We start from the raw sequence: 27,263 nt of genomic DNA, 5'->3' as shown, positions 1-27,263 counted from the left end.
TGGATTTATCAATTTTCTACATTATTCTGAAAACTTTATGTATACAGTATGCACAAGCATAATAGGAAATTAATCACTTACTTTGTACAGTCAGGAAAGCATCAAGGTACTCGAGAGTGACGAGTGGATGCGGCAACTCTCTTATAAAAAGCTTCAGTATACTTGCTGCATCATGTTGTTGTACCTGTCCCCAGTTCACAGTTCCTTCATAGAACTTTGCTTCTAGCTCTTCACACAAACACTTAAAACACATAGGGGAGGAAGTTCAATACAAGATTATGGTTCAAGCTTAAATCAGTGCATGCTCTTCTTTCACTATGCAGATGTGCACTTCCCCTGCATACATTATGCTTAACAGCCTAATGGGTAACCCAATTTCTTCATATTATTTTGCTCTACCATTATATGATTGAACAATTTTCTGATCCATTGAATTAAATTCACTTGTTTCTCTCGGGTATTATTGACCCAAATTCAACTCGATGAGAGTCTGGTACATGGTAGTATTACCAACATCAAACTGGTGAGATTATAAACCTAGGCTTTTATTAATTGATTGTCTGATCACATTAGAAAATAATGGGGGAATATGTTCCTTCTGAAAGGTTTCACTGAAATAGATTAGAAGTTTGTTCACACTTCCTAACAAAAATGTCATGAGGCTAATTTTCTGATTTAGCTGGAGCACGGTCATTTTGTTCACCTTTATGCACACCTTGGTAGTCACTGAGGAACTTGGCTCCTCAGTTTTCAATAGGATTTTCCATCTCCATGGCACTTTTTGACTGGCGTAAAGTTATATCAAACTATGTCAGGAGTATTGCAATACAAAATTTGTTAGTTCAATAGTTCCATTCTTATTGACTCACCAAACAATCAGCTTTTACTAATCTTATTTCTCCTGAAACTGTATTATTTAAAGGGGCAAACTGTTTCACATTTGTTTTCCTGACATCTTATCACTGAAAACAGAACCTCACATTTATGTTAGCTTTACCCAAGGAGGCAGAGCCATGTTTATTCTCAGCCTCAGAGTAATTTCAGGCAGCTACTGCTGTTCTCTGCTACCTGCTGCATTAGGGACGTCACCTAAGCTACAGACGCATTGAAAAGAGATTGCATCTTCTGTTCCTCGAACTCAAAGGAGCAGACAGAATGGATGCTGGAATTTACCCATATTACAGGATTTCATAAATTACAGGCATTCAAACTCTGTACTGGACCACTACACAGATCCCCCCGGCTACTTCCTACTAAGTGTGTCTAGCTGTAGTCCTAGAGGGCCGCAATACACCCCTGCACAATGAGTATGCCTTCAATGGCACTTCTCTTCACCATCTGACCAGATCCCTGTGTTTCTCTCCCACAGCCCTACTATCATTCCCTCCATTCACTGAGGAGCAAAGTTCTTTTGTTACCAGAAGAGTATTTTATGGATTATGGTGTGTTACTTCAAAAGCTGGCAATAAAAACCGTATTCTGATATCTGCAGCAAAAGGAAATGCTGAACTGATACTGACTATGTTCAATATTGGTGTTACAGGGGAAAGCCATAAATTATTCGCAACTGAATCTTTTGTTATCTTAAACTTTCATAACCAGTGGTAGGGTGGCCCACAACACTTCCTTAATAGATAGAGGAATCTTTAGGCCTCGGGATACAATTCTCAAAAGAGCAATGATTCAGAGAACTTTCCTTGAAATTTCAGACGGTTTTTCCCTTCATCTGTTTGTGAAGGCTCGCAGATTCCTGGCCTCCTTCATCAAAGTCCGCTGTTGTGTTGTTTGCAATTGATATTCCCCAACAATACTGACTGAAGGGTGTGCTGAAACAGGATAAATATATATTCTCCTCACTGGGTTCCACATGCCTGCACCCATTCTTTGCACCCAGGACCATGAACGACTTTGCTGTACTCAAATCTGGCAAAAACATCTTTTATAATCTTTTCCCTCTGTCCCTCTCACTCTCTGGGTGAGCCATCCTCTGGGCTCCCCCCCCCCCAACACTTTTCTTTCTCCCTAGGCCTCCTGCCCCATGATCCTCTCATATCCCTTTTGCCAATCAACTGTCCAGCTCTTGGCTCCATCCCTCCCCCTCCTGTCTTCTCCTATCATTTTGGATCTCCCCCCCCCACCCCACTTTCAAATCTCTTACTAGCTCTTCTTTCTGTTAGTCCTGACGAAGGGTCTCGGCCCGAAACGTCGACTGTACCTCTTCCCAAAAATGCTGCCTGGCCTGCTGCGTTCACCAGCAACTTTTATGTGTGTTGCTTGAAATTCCAGCATCTGCAGATTTCCTCGTGTTTGCGTTTTATAATCTTCATTGGGTAATGGATACTCTTCAGAGGTCCATTAAAATTTTTTGGTCCGGAAGATTCTCACCTTGCCAACACACCAAGCTGGTTGCCTGGAGGTAAAGACATGGAATTATACAGCATGGAACAGGCCCTTCATCCCAATTCATCCGTGTTGATCTGGTTGAAAAGCCTCAGTGGAGTGGATGTGGAGAGGATGTTTCTTATCGTAGCGGAGTCCAAGACCAAAGGACACAGCCTCAAGAATAGAGGGGTATCCTTTTAGAACAGGAATGAGGAGAAATTTCTTTAGTCAGAGAGTGGTGAGTCTGTGGAATTAGTTGCCACTGGTGGCTGTGGAAGCCAAGTTTTTAATGTATATTTACGGCAGAGTTTGACAGATTCTTGATCAGTCAGGGCATGAAGATACGGAGAGAAGGCAGGAGATCGGGGCTGAAAGGGAAAATGGATCAGCCATGACGAAATGGCGGAGCAGACGATGGGCCGAATGGCCGAATTCTGTTCCTATATCTTGTGGGTTTATGTCTTGAGCTTGATCCATTTGCCTTCTTTTGGTCCCTTTCCCAAACGTTTCCTATCCATCCACCTGAAGGAATGTCTTTTAAACATTGTAATTGTACCAGCCTCCAGCACTCCATTTGGCAGTTTGTCCCAGGCACCTATCACCCTCTCAATCATTCTGCATGAGCCCATTATACCTTATCCAACTCTCTCCTTGTACAACAAATAGATACAGGAATGTCTTTACTTTTGTCCGCTCTGATTTATCTGCCATAGTCACCTCAATATATTAAGTAAATTCTCCCTTACAGTCTCTTCATTCATTCTACCTGCCTGTAAATTAATTAATTTCATACCTTTCTCTATTCATTCATATAATTTGGTCTAACTTACCACACCCATGTGTTACCTCATGGGGAGAAGTACACTGTTGTTTGATATTCCAATGCAGTTGGAAAATTTGGACGTTTCATTAACCAGCAACACTGTCAATATGTCTCAAAATCTTTCTTTTCCACTTTCTAATAATAGTCAGCAATTTAAACCATTGAAAGCTCAATAAATCTGCAAACGTGTTTAGCCACGTTCTTTTCAAGTCTCCTCGAAACTCTCTTCCCAAATACTGACGCAATACTAGAAATAGTCACGTGAAATAATCTATTTAAGGGTTGCTCATATTAAGATACAATTATTGTCTACAGCCTGTTATTACATAATATACCTTAATTCTTGATGCAAGTCCAGGTATTCGCAGAATTCCTTCGGTGTTTAAGCCCTCTTCCTCAATGTGGGAAATGAGCTGTAAAGTTTTATTTTTGTTTTATTAACAATGTTAACAAAAATAAAATAGATATGACAGGTTGTCAACTATATTTCTCTTTAACCCAAGCATGTACAATGATATTAATGATCAAATGTTCAAAGGTTAATTTTAATTTCAGAGGACGTATACACAGTATATAACCTGAAACTTGCTCTTCACAAACTTCCACAAAAAAAAAGGAACCCCATAGAATGAATGATACCCGAAGTCAGAGACCCGAAGTCCCCCACTCCCCCTCGCCTTGCACATTAGAAACAATTTTTTTATACATTATTGTGAATTATAACAGAATTAGTATTATACCAACCTGAAATAGTATAGTCATCAAAGTTACCTTAGCAAATACACTTTCCAAACAGGCCAATTGTAAAACAAAATGAGTCCTAGCGTCATAGAAAAGTACAGCACAGAAACAGGCCCTTTGGCCCACCTAGTCCATGCCAAGCCATTTAAACTGTCTACTCCCATCGACCTGCACTGGGACCATAGCCATCCATACCACTACCATCCATGTACCTATTCAAACTTCTCTTAAACATTGAAATTGAGTTTGCATGCACCACTTGCACTGGTAGCTCAATCTATATTGTCATGGCCTTCTGAGTGAAGTTGCCTCTCATGCATCCTTTAAACAGTCATCTAGTCTCTATATTATAAGAAGTTCTTAAAAAACAGGGCTGAAAAGCAGAGCAAAATGATTTTTTTCTTCTAGAATACAAAGGGTTGAAGGATGACATGATAAAGGCTTTAATCTAATTTGAATTGATAAGACAAAGAGAAATATTTATATTTGTATAAAGTCCACAGGCCATAAATACACAGGACTAGATAAGCATATGAAAGAGAAGGGATTAGAAAGTCAAGTCTCTGTACCGAATGTTATACCTAACATATTGTCACTAAACTCTCTGTGACCAGGACAGCAAATTAAAACCCTGCTCAGTTATAGTGCTACCCACTCAACTTCTGAGTTGGGCTGCATAAGAAGGTGCTAAAATAAATGTGGGGCTGCATCATCAAGCTGTCAAATCTTCAATAATTTGAACTTTCAACTCAAGGTACGCTGGATTCTGTACTTACTTTCTGAATTATAAGTGGAACCTTGGTCCCAGGAACTTTTTTGTGATCATGTTCCAAGAGCAATGAAAGTGGAACGCCAAACAATCCAGTTTCTGAAACGAAATGTTGAAACTTCAATATTCACTGAACCTTGAAGGACACCATGCTGCATGACAACAGAGAACGACTGACATAACTAATTCATTTAATGACATTATGCAAAGAAACAGATTAGGATTTATAAAAAGATAGACAACTTCAAATCGGAAATGAAGTTATCATATGCCAATTACTTTATGTTAGAGAATATTTTTAACCTGAAATGAAAGAGGACAAGGAACTAGCTTCTACTGAGCAGGAAAAGAGAATGATGATTAATTACTGATCTTTTCCAAAAGTCCTATATAATGATTAGCCCAAATGGAAGTTGCTGTGGAAGAAATTATCTATGTTTAATATTCATCCACCATGACAGGATTGCTGATGATGCTATTAAGCAGATATTATGCATGATTATTTGTCAGATGAACCTGCTTCATTTTGCAAATTTAGATTTATTTACAAATGTGTCCTATGCTTGCTGTCCATTGAACCTTTTGGAGAGCGGAGGCTCAAAGATCTTTAAATTGTCATGTTAGAAAAGAATGAACTAATCTCTTGCTATCATTATGTTTAGGTTGCTCTGAGACTAAAGATGTGAACTTGCTCATTCTGCTAATGAATTTAGGGTTTTACCCACAGATCTAATGTAAATTTAACCTGCAAAAGTATTTGGCTCAATATATCTACCTCATTCAAAGGAAGCTCTTCAGCTTTGCGTCATGACCCAGCTGTTTTCTGTGGCCTTATAGATCATGGCTTTTCATTATATTTTAAATTGTACTTGGACCTTTATTTGAAGGTTTCTGCCTTTACCATGCCGTCACACAATGAGTTTCAGACACCTACCAATCTACAGGCGAAAACCTCTTTTCCCATCTCCCCTCTAATTCCTCTACCTTTCTATTTACTCTAAACTGCCCATTTACCAATAGAGATTTTATTAATGGGAAAGTTTTATCTTTCCTCTTGATAAGCACAATCACATTGTAGATGTGGGGGTTCCAACCTGGGGTCCATGAACCCCTTGTATAGGTCTATGACATAAATATGGTTGGGAACCCCAGTTGTAGCAGAACAATTATTGTATTTTCCTTACTAACCTATAAATACATATAGAACAGGTGTTAGAATCCAACGTCAGTTGAACTTAATGGAAAATAATGCAACTAAGAATGAGCAAATATGTATATGATTTCATGAAAAGTCAAATATATGCAATGGTCTATTGAAGTACAAAACCAGAGTTTCAAATTTGGACAAAATATATTTTCCTTACCTTTGATCTTAACTTTTATGGATTTGTGATGTTTGAAATCTATACCAAGTGTGTCACAGAGTGCAGTCAGTTCGATCAGAGCCAATGCACGCACTTTCTTCATGTCCTGAGGTGCAAGGTCTCCTGCTTTGGTTGTCCCTGTCTTATCCTTTGGGAGACGGTAGTTCTTATAAAAGAAAGGTATAATCACAGTCTGTGGAGACTCCAAGGATTTTCAGAAGCAAATATTATTCTGATGTAACTGCTGCATTATATGGAAAGTTATACCCTCTAACCTCTGCACAGTAGAGTTCACAAATAGCAGTAAAAAGAATGATTTAAATCATTGTTTATTTGATGGTATTCCTGAATGGATAAATATTGATCAGAATTGTGGGTGAACTTACCAGCTTTCTATTTGTACAGGAACAAAACCCTGATATACTTAATTGTGCTTAAAATATAGATGGTAGACCATCTACAAAGCGAAACCCAACAGTATGAATGGCAGAAATACTTCACTACCAGATGAACTCAACACCTTCTATGCACGCTTTGAAAGGGAGAACATAACTACAGCTGTGAAGATCCCTGCTGCACCTGATAACCCTGTGATCTCTGTCTCAGAGGCCGATGTTAGACTGTCTTTAAAGGGAGTGAACCCTCGCAAGGCAGAATGTCCTGATGGAGTACCTGGTAAGGCTCTGAAAACCTGTGCCGACCAACTAGCGGGAGTATTCAAGGACATTTTCAACCTCTCACTGCTATGGGCGGAAGTTCCCATTTGCTTTAAAAAAGCAACAATTATACCACTGCCTAAGAAGAATAATGTGGGCTGCTTTAACAACTATCACCCGGTAGCACTCACATCTACAGTGATGAAATGCTTTGAGAGGTTGGTTATGACTAGACTGAACTCCTGCCTCAGCAAGGATCTGGACCCATTGCAATGTGCCTATCGACACAATAGGTCAACAGCAGACACAATCTCAATGGCTCTTCACACGGCTTTAGACCACCTTGACAACACAAACACCTACTTCAGGATGCTGTTCATCGACTATAGCTCAGCATTTAATACCATCATGCCCACAATCCTGATGAGAAGTTGCAGAACCTGGGCCTCTGTACCTCCCTCTGTAATTGGATCCTCGACTTCCTAACCGAAAGACCACAGTCTGTGCGGATTGGTGATAACATATCCTCCTCGCTGACGATCAGCACTGGCTCACCTCAGGGGTGTGTGCTTAGCCCACTGCTCTACTCTCTGTATACACATGACTGTGTGGCTAGGCATAGCTCAAATACCATCTGCAAATTTGCTGACGATACAACCATTGTTGGTAGAATCTTAGGTGGTGACGAGAGGGCGTACAGGAGTGAGATATGCCAACTAGTGGAGTGGTGCCACAGCAACAACCTGGCACTCAACGCCAGTAAGATCAAAGAGCTGATTGTGGGCTTCAGGAAGGGTAAGATGAAGGAACACATACCAATCCTCAGAGGGATCAGAAGCGGAGAGGGTGAGCAGTTTCAAGTTCGTGGGTGGCAGGATCTCTGAGGATCTAACCTGGTCCCAACATATCGATGTAGTCATAAAGAAGGCAAGACAGTGGCTATACTTTATTAGTTTGAAGCGATTTGGCATGTCAACAAAAACGCTCAAAAACTTCTATGATTACCCGTGGAGAGCATTCTGACAGGCTGCATCACTGTCTGGTATGGAGGGGCTACTGCACAAGACCGAAAGAAGCTGCAGAAGGTTGTAAATCTAGTCAGCTCCATCTTGGGCACTAGCCTACAAAGTACCCAGGATATCTTTAGGGAGCAGTGTCTCAGAAAGGCAGCGTCCATTAAAGACCTCCAGCACCCAGGGCATGCCCTTTTCTCATTGTTACCATCAGATAGGAGATACAGAAGCCTGAAGGCACACACTCAGCGATTCAGGAACAGCTTCTTCCCCTCTGCCATTCAATTCCTAAATGGACTTTGAAGCTTTGGACACTACCTCGCTTTTTTAATATACAGTATTTCTGTTTTTGCAAATTTTTAAATAATCTATTCAATACAGGTGCACATTCCTTTATCCGAAATTCTGAAATCCAAAGAGCTCTGAAAACTGAAGTTTTTTTCGTCAACAGCTGACGTCACTCAGGTGTGACGTGGCAGCACTAGCAGAGGCCGCCAGACGTCAGTTGTGGCTCAGCGCTCGTACTGGTTACACGTGCGTTTGCTGTTTGCTGATATTTTGTGTTCACTGTTGACTTTGTGTTTAATTACCCTTATGGGTAACAATGAGAAAAAGAGAAGGAAGCATCTATCATTATCAATAACGCAGAAAGTGGAGTTATTGCAGAAGCTTGATCATGGTGTGTCTGTGCGGTGTCTTACTGAAGAAAATAGTGTCGGAACTACCACTGTATATGATTTAAATAAACAGAAAGACAAGTTACTGAAGTTTTATAGTGACAGTGATAGTGACACTCTACATTTATTCCAATAAGTCATTTACCATGTGTTTGATTTGGTTCATTTGAAGCTGTATATTTTTATGTTTTATTCAATGTTTTTGTTGGAAATAAAATTTCTTCCTATCATTATTCCCTAAACAATACAGTATAACAACTATTTACATAGCATTTACATTGTATTAGGTATTATATGTAACCTAGAGCGGATTTAAAGTATACGCGAGGATGCGCAACACACATCAAAGTTGCTGGTGAACTCAGCAGGCCAGGCAGCATCCCTAGGAAGAGGTACAGTCGACGTTTCAGGCCGAGACCCTTCGTCAGGACTAACGTCAGGTGTGGTCTCACCAGGGCCCTGTACAAATGCAAAAGTATTTCCTTGCTCTTGTACTCAATTCCCTTTGTAATAAAGGCCAACATTCCATTAGCCTTCTTCACTGCCTGCTGCACTTGCTCATTCACCTTCAGAGACTGATGAACAAGTACTCCTAGATCTCTTTGTATTTCTCCCTTACCTAACTCCACACCATTCAGATAATAATCTGCCTTCCTGTTCTTGCTCCCAAAGTGAATAACCTCACACTTATTCACATTAAACACCATCTGCCAAGTTTCTGCCCACTCACCCAGCCTATCCAAGTCACCTTGAATTCTCCTAACATCCTCATCACGTCACACTGCCACCCAGCTTAGTATCATCAGCAAACTTGCTGATGTTATTCACAATGCCTTCCTCTAAATCATTGACGTAAATTGTAAACAGCTGTGGTCCCAATACCAAGCCCTGTGGCACCCCACTAGTCACCACCTGCCATTCCGAGAAACACCCATTCACTGCTACCCTTTGCTTTCTATCTGCCAACCAGTTTTCTATCCATGTCAATATCCTCCCCCCAATGCCATGAGCTCTGATTTTACCCACCAATCTCCTATGTGGTACCTTATCAAATGCCTTCTGAAAGTCAAGGTACACCACATCCACTGGATCTCCTGCATCTATCTTCCTGGTTACATCCTCGAAAAACTCCAATAGATTAGTCAAGCATGATTTGCCCTTGGTAAATCCATGCTGGCTCGGCCCAATCCTATCACTGCTATCAAGATATGCCGCTATTTCATCTTTAATAATGGACTCTAGCATCTTCCCCACTACTGATGTTAGGCTAACAGGGCGATAGTTCTCCGTTTTCTCCCTCCCTCCTTTCTTAAAAAGTGGGATAACATTAGCCATTCGCCAATCCTCAGGAACTGATCCTGAATCTAAGGAACATTGGAAAATGATCACCAATACATCCGCAATTTCCAGAGCCACCTCCTTTAGTACCCTAGGATGCAGACCATCAAACCAGGCAGCATCCTGGTAAATCTCCTCTATACCCTTTCCAATGCTTCCACATCCTTTCAATAGTGAGGCGACCAGAACTGGACACAGTACTCCAAGTGTGGCCTAACTAGAGTTTTATAGAGCTGCATCATTACATCGCGACTCTTAAACTCTATCCCTCGACTTATGAAAGCTAACACCCCATAAGCTTTCTTAACTACCCTATCCACCTGTGAGGCAACTTTCAGGGATCTGTGGACATGTACCCTCAGATCCCTCTGCTCCTCCACACTACCAAGTATCCTGCCATTTACTTTGTACTCTGCCTTGGAGTTTGTCCTTCCAAAGTGTACCACCTCACACTTCTCCGTGTTGAACTCCATCTACCACTTCTCAGCCCACTTCTGCATCCTATCAAAGTCCCTCTGCAATCTTCAACAATCCTCTACTCTGTCTACAACACCACCAACCTTTGTGTTGTCTGTAAACTTGCCAACCCACCCTTCTACCTCCACATCCAGGTCATTAATAAAAATCACGTAAAGTAGAGGTCCCAGAACAGATCCTTATAGGGCACCACTAGTCATAACCCTCCAATCTGAATGTACTCCCTCCACCACGACCCTCTGCCTTCTGCAAGCAAGCCAATTCTGAATCCACCTGGCCAAACTTCCCTGGATCCCATGCCTTCTGTCTTTCTGAATAAGCCTATCGTGTGGAACCTTGTCAAATGCCTTACTAAAATCCATGTAGATCAAATTTAGTAAATCAAAAGAAAATAACAGGAAGCCATTCCCAGTTGAAAATAGTTCAAGACCAGAAAATACAAGTTCAAGGGGATGGGCAAGGAGATGCAAAGAAAATTATTCAGAGAGTGATTATGATCTGGATCATCATACCTCAAAGAATTTATTATTTTATTTAGAGGTACAGCACGAAACAGGCCCTTCTGCCCAACAAGCTGTGCTGCCCAGGAAACCTGCTATTTATTCCTAGCCTACTCACAGGACAATTTACAATGACCAGATTTCCCTACTAACTAGTGCATCCTTAGACTGTAGAAGGAAATTGGAGCACCCAAGGAAAAGGTGGATATTGACCTAACTGGGGTATACAAAATGGAGTAGGGAAAAAAAATGTCTGTGGATAAAGTTCAGGGAAATAGCCCATACTACAAAGAACTGAAATATTCTACATAAGCCAAGTGGGTTTCTTATGTAGCAAAACAATTATATCATTTAATGAACATTACTTAACCTGGAGTAGGCACCATGAAATAAATGAATAAATAAATACGTCAGCATGTTTTAGAGTAAACTCTTACATCTCTTTTTTTCACCATTAAGTGTTTCCCACACTCATTTCTTGACTTTAACTTTCAAAATGAATTCACAGTTCCTGATATCCAATTGAATACAGCCATATAAAATACTGCACATGGAAACAGAAAATGGGTAGCTGCACTTTGTGAACGTACTGTGACTTTGTGAATATCCATAAATGAAATTGAATAAAAAAACAGAAATCCTCTTGACTCAATGTTAAATTAAGACCAATTAATGCAAGCAGTAGCATCAAAACCAACAAACCGCTGAGCTACATACTCTACCGATGTTAGGAAAATATAAGACCAAGGAAACTCCAGTCCCATTCTCCAAGCAATAAAATATTTAAATATTGAACTGTGAGGGAAAACAACCAAGCATTGACTCCTTTTGTTTTAGGTCAGAAAGATGATAGGAATATTTTCATCCTTAAATAGAAACTGTTTAACATTTGATTCTAAAGTGCACAGGTTTCTAATTGTGGGAAAAAAGTTGTGAAAAGAGTTATAGCTGCCCCAGAAGAAACAGAAATACCACTTTCTAAATAACAGCAGACAGAATATAAAGAGAAAAATGCTATGAATACTCAGCAGGTCTGGCAATAGCTGTGGAAAGCGAAACAGAGCTTCAGCTCTGAAACTTTTCATCAGACAAATAAGAATCTGGTGCTTTCCCAGCATTTATGACAAATAAACTCTCCTTGGGCTTCAAGCCAGTTACAGATGTTGATTATAACCAGAGTTTCAATGACAAATTCTGATGGCAGAGCTTGTTATTGAAACGTCAGTTATAATCAATACCTGTACTCGGCTGGAAGCCCGAGAAGCATTTATTTTTCACCACATCTTCATCAGGGTCTCAGACATAAAACGATAACTCTGTTTTGCTTTCAACAGATGTTGTCTGACTTGGTGGGTGTTTCCAGTGTTTTCAGATTGCCAACATCTGTTCTCATTTTTTAAATTTCAATTTACTGTAGCTCTCCATGCTTTCACTTAATTGCCAAGGACATTAATACAAGGCATGGTTCCTCTAATAGAATAGAGCCAATTTTACATTGGAGAATTACAGTGAATTTATTGACAAGTAGCTTTTAAATTTTCTTCTGGTTTTCCATCTGTTTTGCCCTACATTTTTTCCTCCTCTGAAGGCATAGAGGCATCTTAAGTACTTTCAAGGATTTTGCTTCTACCTCCAGTTGTTGACTCTTTGGTAATGAATAAGTCCATTGGCATTAGTTGTCCTTTGGTACCTTGCCTTAGTAAGTGTTCCTGTATTTCCTATCCTTAATCGATATTCATACATAAAAGCAATTAGCCTGGGATAAGCAACACACATCAAAGTTGCTGGTGAACGCAGCAGGCCAGGCAGCATCTCTAGGAAGAAGTACAGTCAACGTTTCAGGCCGAGACCCTTCGTCAGGAGCAACAGAATGTGTGTTGCTTGAATTTCCAGCATCTGCAGAATTCCTCGTGTTAGCTTGGGATAAAACTGTTTCGGTCACAGGCAGAGATTGGTTGTGTGTCTTCAACTGAACAGAGTAATCAATAATGGCAACTCCCAATATAGTGGATTCGGGTTAACTGGAACACATTACAATAGCTGGGACTTTTTATTGCAGTACAAATCAATGATGTCGGTGAGGGCACTAAATGTAACATCTCTATGTTTGCAGGTGGTACGGAGCTTGGGGGAGGGGAGTAGGGGGACGGGCCCGTGTAATCAATGAGGTAGAGAGATTTTGACAAACTGTGGGAGTGAGCAAATATGTGGCTAAATTTGAGGTTAATCCAGTTTGTTCTAAAAATCAAGGAAACAGATTATTACCTGATTAATAATAGACTGGGGAAAGCAAAGGTATAACAAGACCTGAATGTCTTTGCACATTGTCACTGAGACCGAGGGTTCAGCATGCCGTACAGAAGGCAAATGGTAGTTGGCCTTAACTGCTAGAGTGGTTGAGAACAGGAAAAGAGATGCATCCTCTCTTCACAAATGCTGCCTGACCCAGTGAGTACTTCACTGCTATCTGTTTCTTAAACAATGGCACGCCTGCACTGCCCCCATTCAGTATTATTCTTTGATACTACTTACAGGCAGGGACGCATCGTCATCTCCCTTGAGCTTAAAGTTGTTTAGTTTTTCTTTCATGTTTGCAGCCTGCTCAGAGTATGATATTTCCAGATTTATATCAGCTGTTTGTTGTGTGCCTTCGTCTTTCATCTCCAGGCTGATCAGTTGGTCTAGAAGGAAAAGAGCTGTACATTACAGACCAAACTGACTCTCTTTTCAGACGATAATTACCAGCAGAGAGGTGAACTGCAATATTTAACCAACACACACAAAATGCTGGAGGAGCTCAGCAGGCTAGGCAGCATCTATGGAAAAGAGTACAGTTGATGATTTGAGCCGAGAACCTTCAGCAGGACTGGAGAGAAAAAAAAGCTGAGTTCCTCCAGCATTTTGTGTGTGTTGCTCGGATTTCCAGCATCTGCAGATTTTCTCTTGTCTGTGATTGCAATATTTAACCTTTGTTTTTTAGCCTCTCCGCGTTACAAAGATAGACAAAACATATGCAAGCAAAAAATTAACTTACATTAAAATGTCTGCATCATATTGCAGTCCTTTTGAAGCATGACATTCAACAGGTTTACATTCTTTTTTTTTAAAATCACACAGCCACAACAAAATGAATAACTTTGTAATTGTGGAAATTTAGAAACAAATAAATGGTTCGTTAATAATTGCAGAGCACATCTTATAACTAAAATTTTAAATGCTTGGCCTTTTAAAGTAATTACAGGCATCCCTTAGTCCCATGAGACCATGGATTTGCACCTTGGAAGGTTTCCAGGGTGCAGGCCTGGGCAAGGTTGTATGGAAGACCAGCAGTTGCCCACGCTGCAAGTCTCCCCTCTCCATGCCACCGATGTTGTCCAAGGGAAGGGCATTAGGACCCATACAGCTTGGCACAGGTGTCATCGCAAAGCACTGTGTGGTTAAGTGCTTTGCTCAAGGACACACACGCTGCCTCAGCCAAGGCTCGAACTAGCAACCTTCAAATCACTAGATGAATGCCTTAACCACCTGGCCACATGCCAGCACAGTAATTAAAGTAATTAGCTGATTGATAATTAACAAAAATCCTAGCTGAATGTAATCCATTGGAACACAAAAAAGATGCCGGAAACACTCAATAGATGGGAAGTTTTCACATAGATAGACAGAACCTGTTTGAGATTAATGATTTTTTAGCAGAATAATGGTTCAAAGAAAGATCAGTAAAAGAGCAAGAGTGGATGGAGTATTTTTTCATTTAGTTCAAAGATTGTAACTAAAAATATAAGTAACAAAATCAGCCAATATAAAACAATAACCCTTATATGTTGTAAAATACATGTCATACTTTCCAGCTTATCAGTGGTTTCGCCCATTTCACTTTCATCAGGTCGAACAGCTGAAGCTTCACTTGATCTTGAGACCTAAAAGTCCACACAGGAACACTTTTCATGATACTGAATACAACTCAGCCACAGTTAACAGATATTTAGCTTATCAGTGTTTATGGGTTCACTTTATTCTCTCCCCAGCAGAAGGATAAAAGGAGGAAATGAGATGGCAGGGTAGCTGTGAAGAAAAAAACTATAACAAAATAAAGGACAAGATTTTCTTTGGCAACTGCAGGATGAGCCAATGGCTGTCTTGTGTGTAGAAAGGCAGTAGGATATTCAATGTTGTGGGATATAGATGATCAAAGTCTTTTTTCAATGGCAGGGGAGTTTAAAACTAGAGGGAACAGATTTAAGGTGAGAGGGAGAAGATTAAAAAGGGGCCGGGGGGGGGGGAAGGGCAACTTTTTCCACAGAGAGTGCTTGGCTTATGGAATGAGCTGTCAGAAACAAGCTGTAAAAGCAGATACAAATTCAACATTTAAAAGATTTTTGGACAGGTATGTAGATAGGGATATGAATGGTTTATGGAATGAGCTGTCAGAAACAAGCTGTAAAGGCAGATACAAATTCAACATTTGAAAGACATTTGGACAGCTATGTAGATAGGGATATGGCCCAAATGCAGACAAGCGGGACTAGCTCAGATAGACACTGTGGTCAGCATCAACAAGGTAGGTCAAAGAGCCTGCTTCTATTCTGTGCAACTGTAGATGATGTGATTAAAAATAGTACTGTTCTGCAAAACAAGAATTCCATATGAATTCTGTTCCCTTTAAATAAATTGACCAATTATAAATAAGTACCAATCAACTGTATAAGATAATGTAATCAATCTTCACACGCTGTATTTAATGTAAATTGTTTTACGAATCCTCTGTCGTTAATACCTCTGGGTGTAATTAAACTGCACTGAATGTCCACTGTAGGCAATTAAAGAGAAGGAAACAAAGATTGCCTGCCATTCCCCATCTGCTTCTCTCACCACCTCCAATTTCCTTCTGCTTTGAATGTTTATCTTCCTGCATTTGATTTTGCTATGGAGACCATGCCATTAAGGAATATTCTATGCGCGTGCATGTTCTCTCTTTGACCTTTGGTAGGATGCTGGCAGGACTCCTACTGAAATGCCGCCAGTGGCAAAAATGCACACCTCTAGGAAGTTTCACAGTACTCACTGAAGGAAGAGAATCAGAAAGTGATCCATGTACGGCAATAAGAATCATAGCAGACACTTTTTCCTCCATTCCCCCCATAAAATGCCTACCTCCAAACTACAAGGCCTACTTAATTATCCTGTCTCCTTATAGAGGTAGAGAGTTGGCAGTATTAGACTCTTCTTAAACAAATCTTCCATGGCGTTCTATCCAGAAAAGCATGAAGTGATACCCTCCAATAGGTCGGACTTGAAGGCAGAGTTCAAGGTCAATGGTAGGATGCTTAACAGTGTGGAGGAACAGAGTGACCTTGGATCCCACATCCATTGATGCCTCAAAGCTGCCGAGCAAGTCGATAGCGAGGTTAAGAAGGCATATGGAGTGTTCGTCTTCATTGGTCGGGGGACTGAGTTCAAGAACTGCGAGGTAATGTTGCAGTTCTATCAAACTCTGGTTGGACCATAGCTGGAGTATTGTATTCAGTTCTGGTCACTTCATTATAGGAAGGATATGGAAGCTTCGGAGGGGGTGCGGAGGAGATTTACCAGGTTGCTGACTGGATTAAATAGTGTGTCATGTGACAATAGGTTTGCCAAACTAAGGCTATTCTTTATGGAGTGAAAAAGGTGAGGAGTGACCTGATGATAGACAGTCAGAGTCATAGTCATAGTCATACTTTATTGACCCCGGGGGAAATTGGGAGACAATAAATGGTAGACTTAACAAACAGACAAGATAATAAAAGGCATAGGTAGAGTGGAAACAGATCTCAGAAACAGCTCTATTTCCATCTTTAATATCTCCATTTTTCCCTTTCAGGGTTCTTTTGAAGACCCTGACCTGGAGTTATATGCGAACTAGGGCTCTTTGCGGGAATGGGACCCGTTCTCGGGGTTTCACAACTGGTCATTATTTGGCACGCCAAGGGCACAGCCTAACACCTCCGCTCGCCTTCGGAGGCCAGAGATTTCATGGCTCTGGAGACCTGGGGGGCGGGGAAACAGAGGTCGGTGTCCGGGCAGGAGATCAGTGTGTCGTGGGAGATGGAAGAGACCCGAGATCTTTGGGCACAGAGCTCAGAAAAAGCAATGCAACGGATTTTTAACACCGTAAACCAGCAAGTTGTTTGTTATGTCTCCCATCTCGCTGTGAAATAGAGACATTTCTTTCTCCCTTATTAGGGAGAAAGAGAGCCTGTGGTATTGCGAATACCGGGTGAACAAATAGTCTTTGGAGTACTGCAAGTCTGTGTCTTTGCTGTTGCTTTGCTCATGCCTGAGTGCTCAGTGGTGAGTGCCGATGCTTTTAATTGCTGGTGGGGATAGGGGGGATCGTTGCTTGCTGCCACTTACGCACGGGGGGGGGGAGCTGGGGGGTACTTTGGGGTTCTAACATTTAACTGTCATTCATTCTTTGGGGGCACTCCTCTGTTTTTCGTGGATGGTCGCGAAGAAAAAGCATTTCAGGATGTATACTGCATACATTTCTCTGACATTAAATGTACCTTTGAAACCTTTGGACAGCCAGAGACTTTCTTCCCAGGATGTAAATGACTACTACAAGAGGGCACAATTTTAAGGTGATTAGAGGGAAGTAGAGAGTTGGTGTCAGAGATTTATTTATTATATATATATATATATATATATATATATATATATATATACACACATACATACGCACCCAGAGCGGTAGGTGCATGGAATATGGAATGTCCTGCCAGTGGTGGTGGTACAGGCAGATTCACAGATTCATTAGGGACATTTAAGAGACTCTTAAACAGGCACACAGATGAACGAAAAATGAAGAGCAACGGGGAAGGGGCTAGGATGATCTTTGGAAAAAGATAAAAGATTGGCAACAACATCATGGGCCAAAGGCCCTGTAACGTGCTGAACTGCTCTAAGCTCTATGATATGCAGACCTTTAAAGAATCAGATGTCCGCTTCGTTAGACTCTACTAAAGAGTATGAACGTTCTTACCTGTTGACTAAAGATGTCTCGGACATCAGGGATTGGTTGCTTATTCCTTTTCCTCATTGTCATTGTAAATGTTTCGACTCTTCTCTGAACAGCTTCTGCTTGGGTACGGGTCAGGGTGGACAGTAGCGTGATGCTCTCCTGGGTATCTCCACTGACCAACCCTGAAAGGCCCGCATCCTTCAGCCATTTTGCCTCCACCTCCCCTTCTACACAGAAGTAGAGAGGAGACGGGAAGAATACAATTAAAGACAAGCAGTGACAATTAATCTTATATTAAAAAAAAAAGACATCACTTCATTACTACTTAAAGCTAGAATTTGAAGCAACTGGCCTGAGCATTTTTGCATTGAGACCCAAAGGCATTTATTTATTTAGCGGCTCTTCTTCCGGCTGGATACTCAGAAGGTAGCCAAGTATTGATCTGCTAGTATCATGAAGCCAAGTATTGATCTGATAGTATTATGAAGCCAAGTATTGATCTGCTAGTATCATGAAATCAAATATTTTGTCTTTCAGATTTGAGCATTTAAAACGGCAGATTTTAAGGATCAGTAATGAAAACACAATTGCTTCAAATGTATTTCCTAAAACAAAAATGTGTTTCTATCAACTGCAGATTGTCTCATATTTTGATCTATTGAAGAAGCCCATGGAGGATCTCCAATATCTCCTGTACACCTTTGGAACTCCCACTACAAATAGTGATCAATTCAACTTGTAGTACATACTTGTATCCCTTCACAAATGGACACTTGCTTAAGATTTGAAAAAGGCCCTTTTCACATTCCACTGCACTTGTAATCAGGGAGTGGGCTTCCATGGAATCTTCTGACCAACCTTTTAATTGTTAAAATTCTATTCAAATGGACACACATGTAATACAGTGAATTTTGATGTTATATTGATAATTTAGTCTCTGGCTATTTTCAGCCTCATTATATGAGTGAGTGCAGGAGTCATGCATCTGTTCTTTATCTGCACGGTATTCTGTGTTGTGCATTTATTATGGTAACCAGTAACATGAGTGGGGGTTATGGTAAAAGCAAAGGGAATAAGTTACATATTCATGCCTTTATTTGTGCAAGTTTTATTTAGCACTGGGGGCTGACCAATGTCGTATCTTTTGTTAAGCTCAACTTAGACTTGAGTATGCCCAGGTTTCATCGCTGCAAGATTGTGTATGTTTGCTAATTGCCAATAACGGATCAATTACAAATCTTCAGTTTTTGGAACAATCATTACTGGAGTTGAGGGTGTGCCGCACAAGTATAACAAATCTGTGGGGTGGGGGGGGTCACCAGCAGTGGGAATTCAGTTGAGTTAGAATTGGCCACTACAGTGAGAATAGAAGAAATCTTGTCTGAAATACACTTAACTAGTTGTTTTTCTGAAAAAAAATCATTTAGATACAGTAATACACAATAGGAATTCTATCAATGGATTTCACGCACCATCAGGTACTTTAATAGCCACCTCTTCTTGCTCTTCCGGGACATTTTCCCGGGTTTTTTGGATGTGTTCTACTTCACTCCAGTAGTCATCCATTGAGAGTTCATCCAGGGAGTCCTGGGAGCAGGACCGTTCATAGTGAGGCTTCTCCATACTGTTCTTGGAATGTACTTGGTTCATTTTATATTGTCCACATCTTCGGCTATGAAGCAAAGAACATAAGACTTAAACGAGCTGTTCCTTACAACATCACCATCTTACTTAGTATATCTTTTGATTACAAGGTTCACCTTAAGGAAATGTAGCTGAAATTCAATGAATTTTGTCAGAACCATTACAGTTTTGTTTCTTGCACATAAAAGAATGCAATTTTAATAAATTATACATATTGAATTTGATTTGTGAATATGGTAAAGGAATGGAAAAGATCAGAAAAAAGCGCCAAAATACAAGATTGGGAGAAAACAAAAGTAGAAGCTAACACTGAAAAAGTATTCATCCTTTAAGGTTCAAACATCAAGCACCGTCTATCATTCAGATTTGCGACTGTAACGGACTTTAGGTTTTGAAAGGTGGAAGGTATTGAGTGGGCACAGCAGTGTAGTGGTTAGCACAATGCTTTACAGTACAGGCAACCCAGATTCAATTCCTGCCGCTATCTGTAAGGAATTTGTACGTTCTCCCCGCGAGTGCGTGAGTTTCCTCACAGTTTTCCTCCGGGTGCTCCGGTTTCCTCCTACAGTCCGAAGACGTACCGGTTGGTAGGTTAATTGGTCAATGTAAATTGTCCCATGATTAGGCTAGGGTTAAATGGGGGATTGCTACGCAGCACAGCTCAAATGGGGTCTTCGTGCTGTATCTCAATGATAAATAAATAAATGTAGCAAATGTGAAACTTTATTTTAGGAGAAGCAGGGTAAAAACCTGTTCCTTTTAAAGATTCAAGATTGTTTATTGACATTCTTCACACAAGTGAAGACTTCACACAAGTGTACAGGAGAACAAAAATGATGGTTACTCTGGATCCGATGGAGCATAAAAACACAATAAGCATAAAGAACAAAAAAAACCTATAAAGGCAAACTGATAAATGATGTACGAGGACCTGTTATATACATTAGACAGATTGTACGTACATATAGTGATGTATGTACAATCTGTCTAATGTATATAACAGGTCCTCGTACATCATTTATCAGTTTGCCTTTATATTTATAGGTTTTTTTTGTTCTTTATGCTTAAAGCGATGTGTATGAGATGGTGGTGGGGTATGTTAATGGGTGGAGGTATTGACCAGCCAGATAGCTAGGGGGAAGTAACTAGCATAGGTCCTGTGTAGCCGCTTCCCTGACAGGAGTGGGACTAGAAGTCCATAAGCAGCATAGGTGGGATCCATCGCAACACTGCTGACCTTTCTGTATAAGTGTCCTTGATGGCGACTAGGCTGGTGCCGTGATGCATTGGACAGTTTTGACTAGCCGTTGTAGAGCCCTCCTGCCTGCTGCAAATACAGTTTCTGTACCGCACAGTAATGCAGCATGTTAGGATGATCTCCACTGCACACACGTAGAAGGTCGTGAGTATTCACCCGAGACATCGACTGTACTCTTTTCCCAGGGGCCGCCTGGCCTGCTGGTGTTGCTTGGATTTCCAGCATCTGCAGATTTTCTCTTGTTGGAAGTCTTGAGTATTGATGTGCATAGCCTAGCACTCTTTAGCCTCCTCAGAAGGTAGAGGTGCTGGTGAACTTTCTTGACTGTGGAGGATATGTTCTGGGACCACGCGAAGTTAGAAGGCAGTTCAATTATTTAAACGTTACATTGAAGCTCTGTGTCACATTTCAAACTGAACTCTGGCTGGTTAGATTTCCCTCGACAAGGGAAACCTGGCAGCTAAGAGGAAATGTGCACAGCTGGATCTGAGATGCAAGTTCCTCTGCATTTAACTCTTCATCCATATTTCCATGCTTCACCCAATTCATGGCATCAGATGACTACCTCAACTCCACTAATCTATTTTCACCACCAACGTGACTCCAAGACCCCTCATCCCTGTTAAGATGGCATTGGCAATACACACAACCTTTTGTGGAAAGTTCAGAAAACTTCCAGATATATTTCTTTGTTTCTTTGTACTTATCATGAATGCCCATAAGAAAAACAATCTCAGGTAGTGTATGGTGACACAAGACCACAAGACCATAAGACACAGGAGCAGAATTAGGCCATTCAGCCCATGGAGTCTACTCCACCATTTTATCATGGAGGATCCTGGACCCCACTCAACCACATATACCGGCCTTCTCGCCATATCCTTTGATGCACTGACTGATCAGGAAACGATCAATTTCCACCTTAAATATAGGCATGGACTTGGCTTCTACCGCAGTCTGTGGCAGAGCGTTCCACAGATTCACTACTCTCTGGCTAAAAAAACTCATCCCTACCTCTATTCTAAAGGGTCGCCCCTCAACTTTGAGGCTGTGCCCTCTAGTTCTGGATACACCCACCATAGGAAACACCCTCTCCACATCCACCCTATCTAGTCCTTTCAATATTCGGTAGATTTCAATGAAATCCCCCCGCATTCTTCTAAATTCCAGTGAGTACAGGCCCAAAGCTGCCAAACGCTCCTCATAAGTTAACCCCTTCATTTCTGGTATCATCCTTGCGAACCTCCTCTGGACCCTCTCCAATGACAACATATCATTTCTGAGGTATGGGGTCCAAAACTGTTGACAATACTCCAAGTGTGGCCTGACCAGTGTCTTATAAAGGTTCAGCATTATCTCCTTGAAATAAATGCTAATATTGCGTTTGCCCTTTTTACCACAGACTTAAGCTGTAAATTAACCTTCTGGGAGTCTTGCACGAGGACTCCTAAGTTCCTCTGCACCTCTGATGTTTGAACCTTCTCCCTATTTAGATAATAGTCCACACTATTGTTCCTTTTACCAAAATGCATTACCATTTATTTCCCAACACTGTGTTCCATCTGCCACATTTTTGCCCATTCTTCCAATTTGTCTAAGTCCTGCGACAAATGCACTTTTTCTTCAGCATTACCTAACCATAGACCTATCTTCATATCATCCACAAGCTCCGCCACAAAGCCATCAATTCCGTGATCCAAATCACTGACATAGAAGGTGAACAGTAGCAGTCCCAATGCTGACCCCTGAGGAACACCACTAGTCACTGGCAGCCAACCAGAAAAGGCCCCTTTTATACCCACAAGCTGCTTCCTGACTGGCAGCATTCCTCTATCAATGCCAATATCTTTCTTGTAACGCCATAGGATTTTATCATAAGCAGCCTAATGTGTGGCACCTGATCAAACGCCTTCTGAAAATCCAAGTAAATGACATCCACTGTCCACCCTTTACAGGAACCATGCTGACTTTAACTCAATTTATCATTAGTCTCTAGTACCCCGAAACATTATCCTTAATAATAGACTTCAACACTTTCACAATCATTGAGGCTAGGTTAAGTGGCCTATAATTTCCTTTCTTTTGCCTTCCTCCCTTCTTAAAGAAGTGACATTTGCAATCTTCCAGTCCCTCAGGACGATGCCAGAATCAAGTGATTCATGAAAGATCATGACCAATGCATCCATTATCTCCTCAGCCACTTCTCTCAGGACTCTGGGATGTAATCCATCTGGTGCAGGTGAGTTAATCACCTTAAGACCTTTCAGTTTGCCTAGCACTTTTTCCTTTGTAATAGCAATGGTACTCAGTCCTGCTCCTCGACACTCACGGACATCTGGCACACTGCAAGTGTCTTCCACAGTGAAGACATGCAAAATACTCACCAGGTTCATCTGCAATTTCTTTGTCCCTCACCAGCATCATTTTCCAGTGGTCAAATATCAACTCTCAACTCCCTTATACTCTTTATATAACTGAAAACACTTTTAGTATCCTGCTTTATATTATTGGCTAGTCTCCCATCATAGTTCATCTTTTCCCTTCTTAGAGCTTTTTTAGTTACTTTTTGTTGGATTTTAAAAGTTTCCCAATCATCCAACTTCCCACTCACTTTTGCTGCTTTATATACCCTTTCCTTGGCGTTTATGCAGTCCTTAACTTCCTTTGTCAGCCACAGTTGCCTGCCCCTGCCATTTGAGGACTCCTTCCTCTGTGGGACGTATCTATCCTGCGCGTTGTGAACTAGTCCCAGAAACTTCAGTCATCTCTGTTCTGCCATCATCCCCACCAGTATCCTCCTCCAACCCACCTGGGCAAACTCCTCTCTTATGCCTCTGTTATTCCCTTTATTCCATTCCACAGATACATGTGTGATGCAGCACTTCTCCCTCTCAAACTGCAGTAGGAATCCAATCATACTATGATCATGCCTCCTATGGGTTCCTTTACTTTAAGCTCCCCAATAAGATATATGGGTTATCTCACAACACCCAATCTAAGATGGCCTTTCCCTGAATAGGCTTAAGCACAAGCTGTTCTAAAAAGCCATCTCGTAGGCATTCAACAAATTCTCTCTCTTGCAATCCGACACCAACCAACTGATTTTCCCAACCTCCTTGCATTTTGAAGTCCTCCACTATAATTATGTCATTACCCTTATTACATGCATTTTTCAGCTCCCTTTGCAGTCTCAATCCCACATCTTGGCTACTATGTGGAGCTTTATGTATGATGCGCATAATGGTTTTTCTACCATTGCACTTTCTTAACTCAACCCACGAAGATTTAACATTCTCTGACCTTATGTCTCCTCTTTCTAAAGATGTAATTCCACCTCTAACCAACATAGCCACACCACCACCTATGCCTTCCTGCCTGTCGTTCCGATACAAAGTATATCCTATGGCCTTCTTTCAGCCACAACTCAGTGATGCTCACAACGTCATACTGACCAATCTCTAATTGCACCACGAGTTTGTCTAACTTAATCTGAATGCTATGTGCATTTAAATACAGCACCTTCCGTCCTGCCTTCTTCACCCTTTTGAATTTTGCCTCTAGGTACAATTTAACTCTATGCTCTGTCTGCATTTGTTCCCAATCACTGGCTTGTTCTTCCTTACATTCATGTTACACCCATCAGCAACTTGTAAACCTGCTGGCTTATCCTCAGCTCTATCATCCTGGTTCCTATCCTTCTGCCATATTTGTTTAAACCATTCCCAACAGCTCTAGTAAATCTGCACGCAAGAATATTGGTTCCCCTCAGATTGAAGTGCAATCGGTCCCTTTTGTCCAGGTCCCACCTGCCCCAGAACAGGTCCCAATTATCCAGAAATCTGAATCCCTGACCCCTGCTCCAATTCTTCAGTCACGTATTTATCTGCCCCTTCATTCTATTCCTATCCTCACTCAATCCCAAGATTACTACTTTTAAAATCCTGCTTCTCAGCTTCCTTCCTAACTCCCTGTATACTTTTTTCAGGACCTCCTCCTTTTTTCTATCTATGTCGTTGGTACCAATATGTACCACGACTTAGACCATAACACAAAGGAGCAGAAGTCGGCCATTCGACCCATCAAGTCTGCTCCGCCATTTTATCATGAGCTGATCCATTCTCCCATTTAGTCCCACTCCCCCGCCTTCTCACCATAACCTTTGATGCCCTGGCTACTCAGATACCTATCAATCTCTGCCTTAAATACACCCAATGACTTGGCCTCCACTGCTGCCCGTGGCAACAAATTCCATAGATTCACCACCCTCTGACTAAAAAAATTTCTTGGCATCTCTGTTCTGAATGGGCGCCCTTCAATCCTTAAGTCATGCCCTGTCGTACTAGACTCCCCCATCATGGGAAACAACTTTGCCACATCCACTCTGTCCATGCCTTTCAACATTCAAAATGTTTCTATGAGGTCTCCCTTCATTCTTCTAAACTCCAAGGAATACAGTCCAAGAGCGGACAAATGTTCCTCATATGTTAACCCTCTCATTCCCCGATTCATTCTAGTGAATCTTCTGTGTACCCTCTCCAACTTCTGGCTGCTCACCCTCCCTTTTCAGGATATTGTGGACGCATCCAGAAACATCATGACTCTATCACCAGGGTGGCAAACTACCATCCGTGTTTCCTTTTCACGTCCACAGGATCGCTTATCTGTCCCCCTGACTATAGAGTCCCCTATTACTGCTGCCACCCTCTTCAGTTCCCTACTCTTCTGAGCCACAGGGCCAGACTCAGTGCGAGAGGCACGGTCACTGTTGCTTCTCCAGGTAGGTCATCACCACCAACAGTACTCAAAATGGAGTAGTTATTGCTGAGGGGAATGGCCACAGGGGGTGCTCTCCACTATCTGAAGTTCTCCCTCCCTCTCATGACAGTCACCCATTTATCTGTCTCCTGTTGCCTTGGGGTGACCACCTCCCTATAGCTCCCGTCTATCACCGCTTCACTTTCCCCTAACAAGCCGAAGGTCATCGAGCTTCAAGCTCCAGCTTCCTAACACGGTCTATAAGGAGCTGCATCTCCTGCACCGGCTGCAGATGTGGCCATCAGGGAAGCTGGAAGTGTCCTGGAAATCCCACATCCCAGAACAGAACACTAGCTCTGTACATACATGTATGCTGATAATGAATTTACTTTGAACTTTGAATCAGTCCCCAATCCTGAACTCCCCTGAGATCTTCAGTTTCCTGCTTTCTTTTCTCCTCCTGCTGGGCCCTGTCGCTGAGCCCACAGCCAACTGAACTGTAAAAGGAACCATAGGTCACCAAGTAATTATTGTTGCATGGAGAGTGAGGTCACAAGGGTAACATCTGTTTACTTACTTATTCCACAGAGTTCTGGAGTAAATATCTCTGAAAACAGCAAATAGAACTGCCTATAAACTGCTTGCGTCCCTGACGTTTAATATGGTTACTTCATTTCATTTTAAATAAAATTCAAATGTCTGAGGCTCTCCGTTGGTTGGATCAACCACGGTTCTTCCATCCATGTGGGCTCCGTGATACCCAAGCCAGGGTGGTACAATATGGAGAGCAAGCTGTTGTCCATGTAGCAGGCTTCACCTCTCTATGCAGCTGATGAATCCAACGGAATGGCAGAGACTGATACAGTTTGGTACCAGCGGAGTCACCAGTCAGCGTTGAACTTAATGTAGGACTGCCTTTGGGACTCAGCTCAGGATTTTTCCTCAGTGTTTACTCCGGAAGCCTTCCCCATGAGTGAGTACAGCCACAAGTCAGCAGAGGTTTTAGATCTGCTTTCCTTCTCCTAGGTGAGCTGCCAACCATGACTGATGAGCCCCATCTGCCCAAAGCAACAGGTTTTAAGGCACCAGTAACCCACCTTTACCCCATCTCCTGTCAGTAGAAATGGTTCTACCTAGATTAGTAGCCAAGCCACACATGAAAGCCAGGAGCTGGACTTGGTTGTCAGAGGCTATTTTAGATGCATGGCATTAGGAGAATTTAATAGGTAGTGGGAGCTTATCCCCATTACCACCCCTGGCTGAAAGGTTAACTTGCAGGTTGAGTGAGTGGTGAGGAAGGCAAATGCCATGTTAGCATTCATTTCAAGAGGTCTAGAATACAAGAGCAGGGATGTGATGCTGAGGCTTTATAAGGCACTGGTGAGGCCTCACCTGGAGTATTGTGAACAGTTTTACGGCCCTCATCTTAGAAGAGATGGGCTGGCATTGGAGAGGATCCAGTGGAGATTCACAAAGATGATTCCAGAAATGAAAAGTTTATCATACAAGGAACATATGATGGCTCTGGGTCTGTACTCACTGGAATTCAGAAGGATGGTGGGGGAGGGGGAGGATCTCATTGAAACTTTTCGAATGTTGAAAGGCCTAGACAGAGTAGATGTGGAAATGATGTTTCCCATGGTGGGAGAGTCTAGGACAAGAGGGCAGAGCCTCAGGATAGAAGGGCGCCCTTTCAAAACAGAGATGCGGAGAAATTTCTTTAGCCAAAGGGTGGTGAATTTGTGGAATTTGTTGCCACATGCAGCTGTGGAGGCCAGGTCGTTGGGTGTATTTAAGGCAGAGGTTGATAGGTTTTTGATTGGACATGGCATCAAAGGGAGAAGGCTGGGAACTGGGGTTCAG

The 27,263-nt window shown here is 41.7% G+C and overlaps 1 protein-coding gene across 3 annotated transcripts in view; it reads right to left on the bottom strand.

Moving 5' to 3' along the window:
- The window catches only part of arhgap18 (Rho GTPase activating protein 18), a 134,120-nt gene that overhangs the window by 24,659 nt on the left and 82,198 nt on the right, over positions 1–27,263 (bottom strand). For all 3 annotated transcript variants that reach the window (XR_011885032.1, XM_072251544.1, XM_072251543.1), the window contains exons 2-9: positions 19,216–19,415; positions 17,765–17,970; positions 14,585–14,660; positions 13,273–13,421; positions 6,080–6,245; positions 4,723–4,814; positions 3,541–3,618; positions 82–241 (exon numbers count right to left, since the gene is read on the bottom strand). Coding sequence is in view for 2 of the 3 variants with exons in the window: in XM_072251544.1 (XP_072107645.1) it covers positions 82–241; positions 3,541–3,618; positions 4,723–4,814; positions 6,080–6,245; positions 13,273–13,421; positions 14,585–14,660; positions 17,765–17,970; positions 19,216–19,415 (1,127 nt within the window). In the remaining variant the exon portion in view is untranslated. The remainder of the gene's footprint in view (positions 1–81; positions 242–3,540; positions 3,619–4,722; positions 4,815–6,079; positions 6,246–13,272; positions 13,422–14,584; positions 14,661–17,764; positions 17,971–19,215; positions 19,416–27,263) is intronic.

Source organism: Mobula birostris, chromosome 2 (genome assembly GCF_030028105.1).
Source record: "Mobula birostris isolate sMobBir1 chromosome 2, sMobBir1.hap1, whole genome shotgun sequence".
Taxonomy (NCBI): Eukaryota; Metazoa; Chordata; class Chondrichthyes; order Myliobatiformes; family Myliobatidae; genus Mobula; species Mobula birostris.
This window is presented reverse-complemented; position numbering and strand designations above follow the sequence as displayed.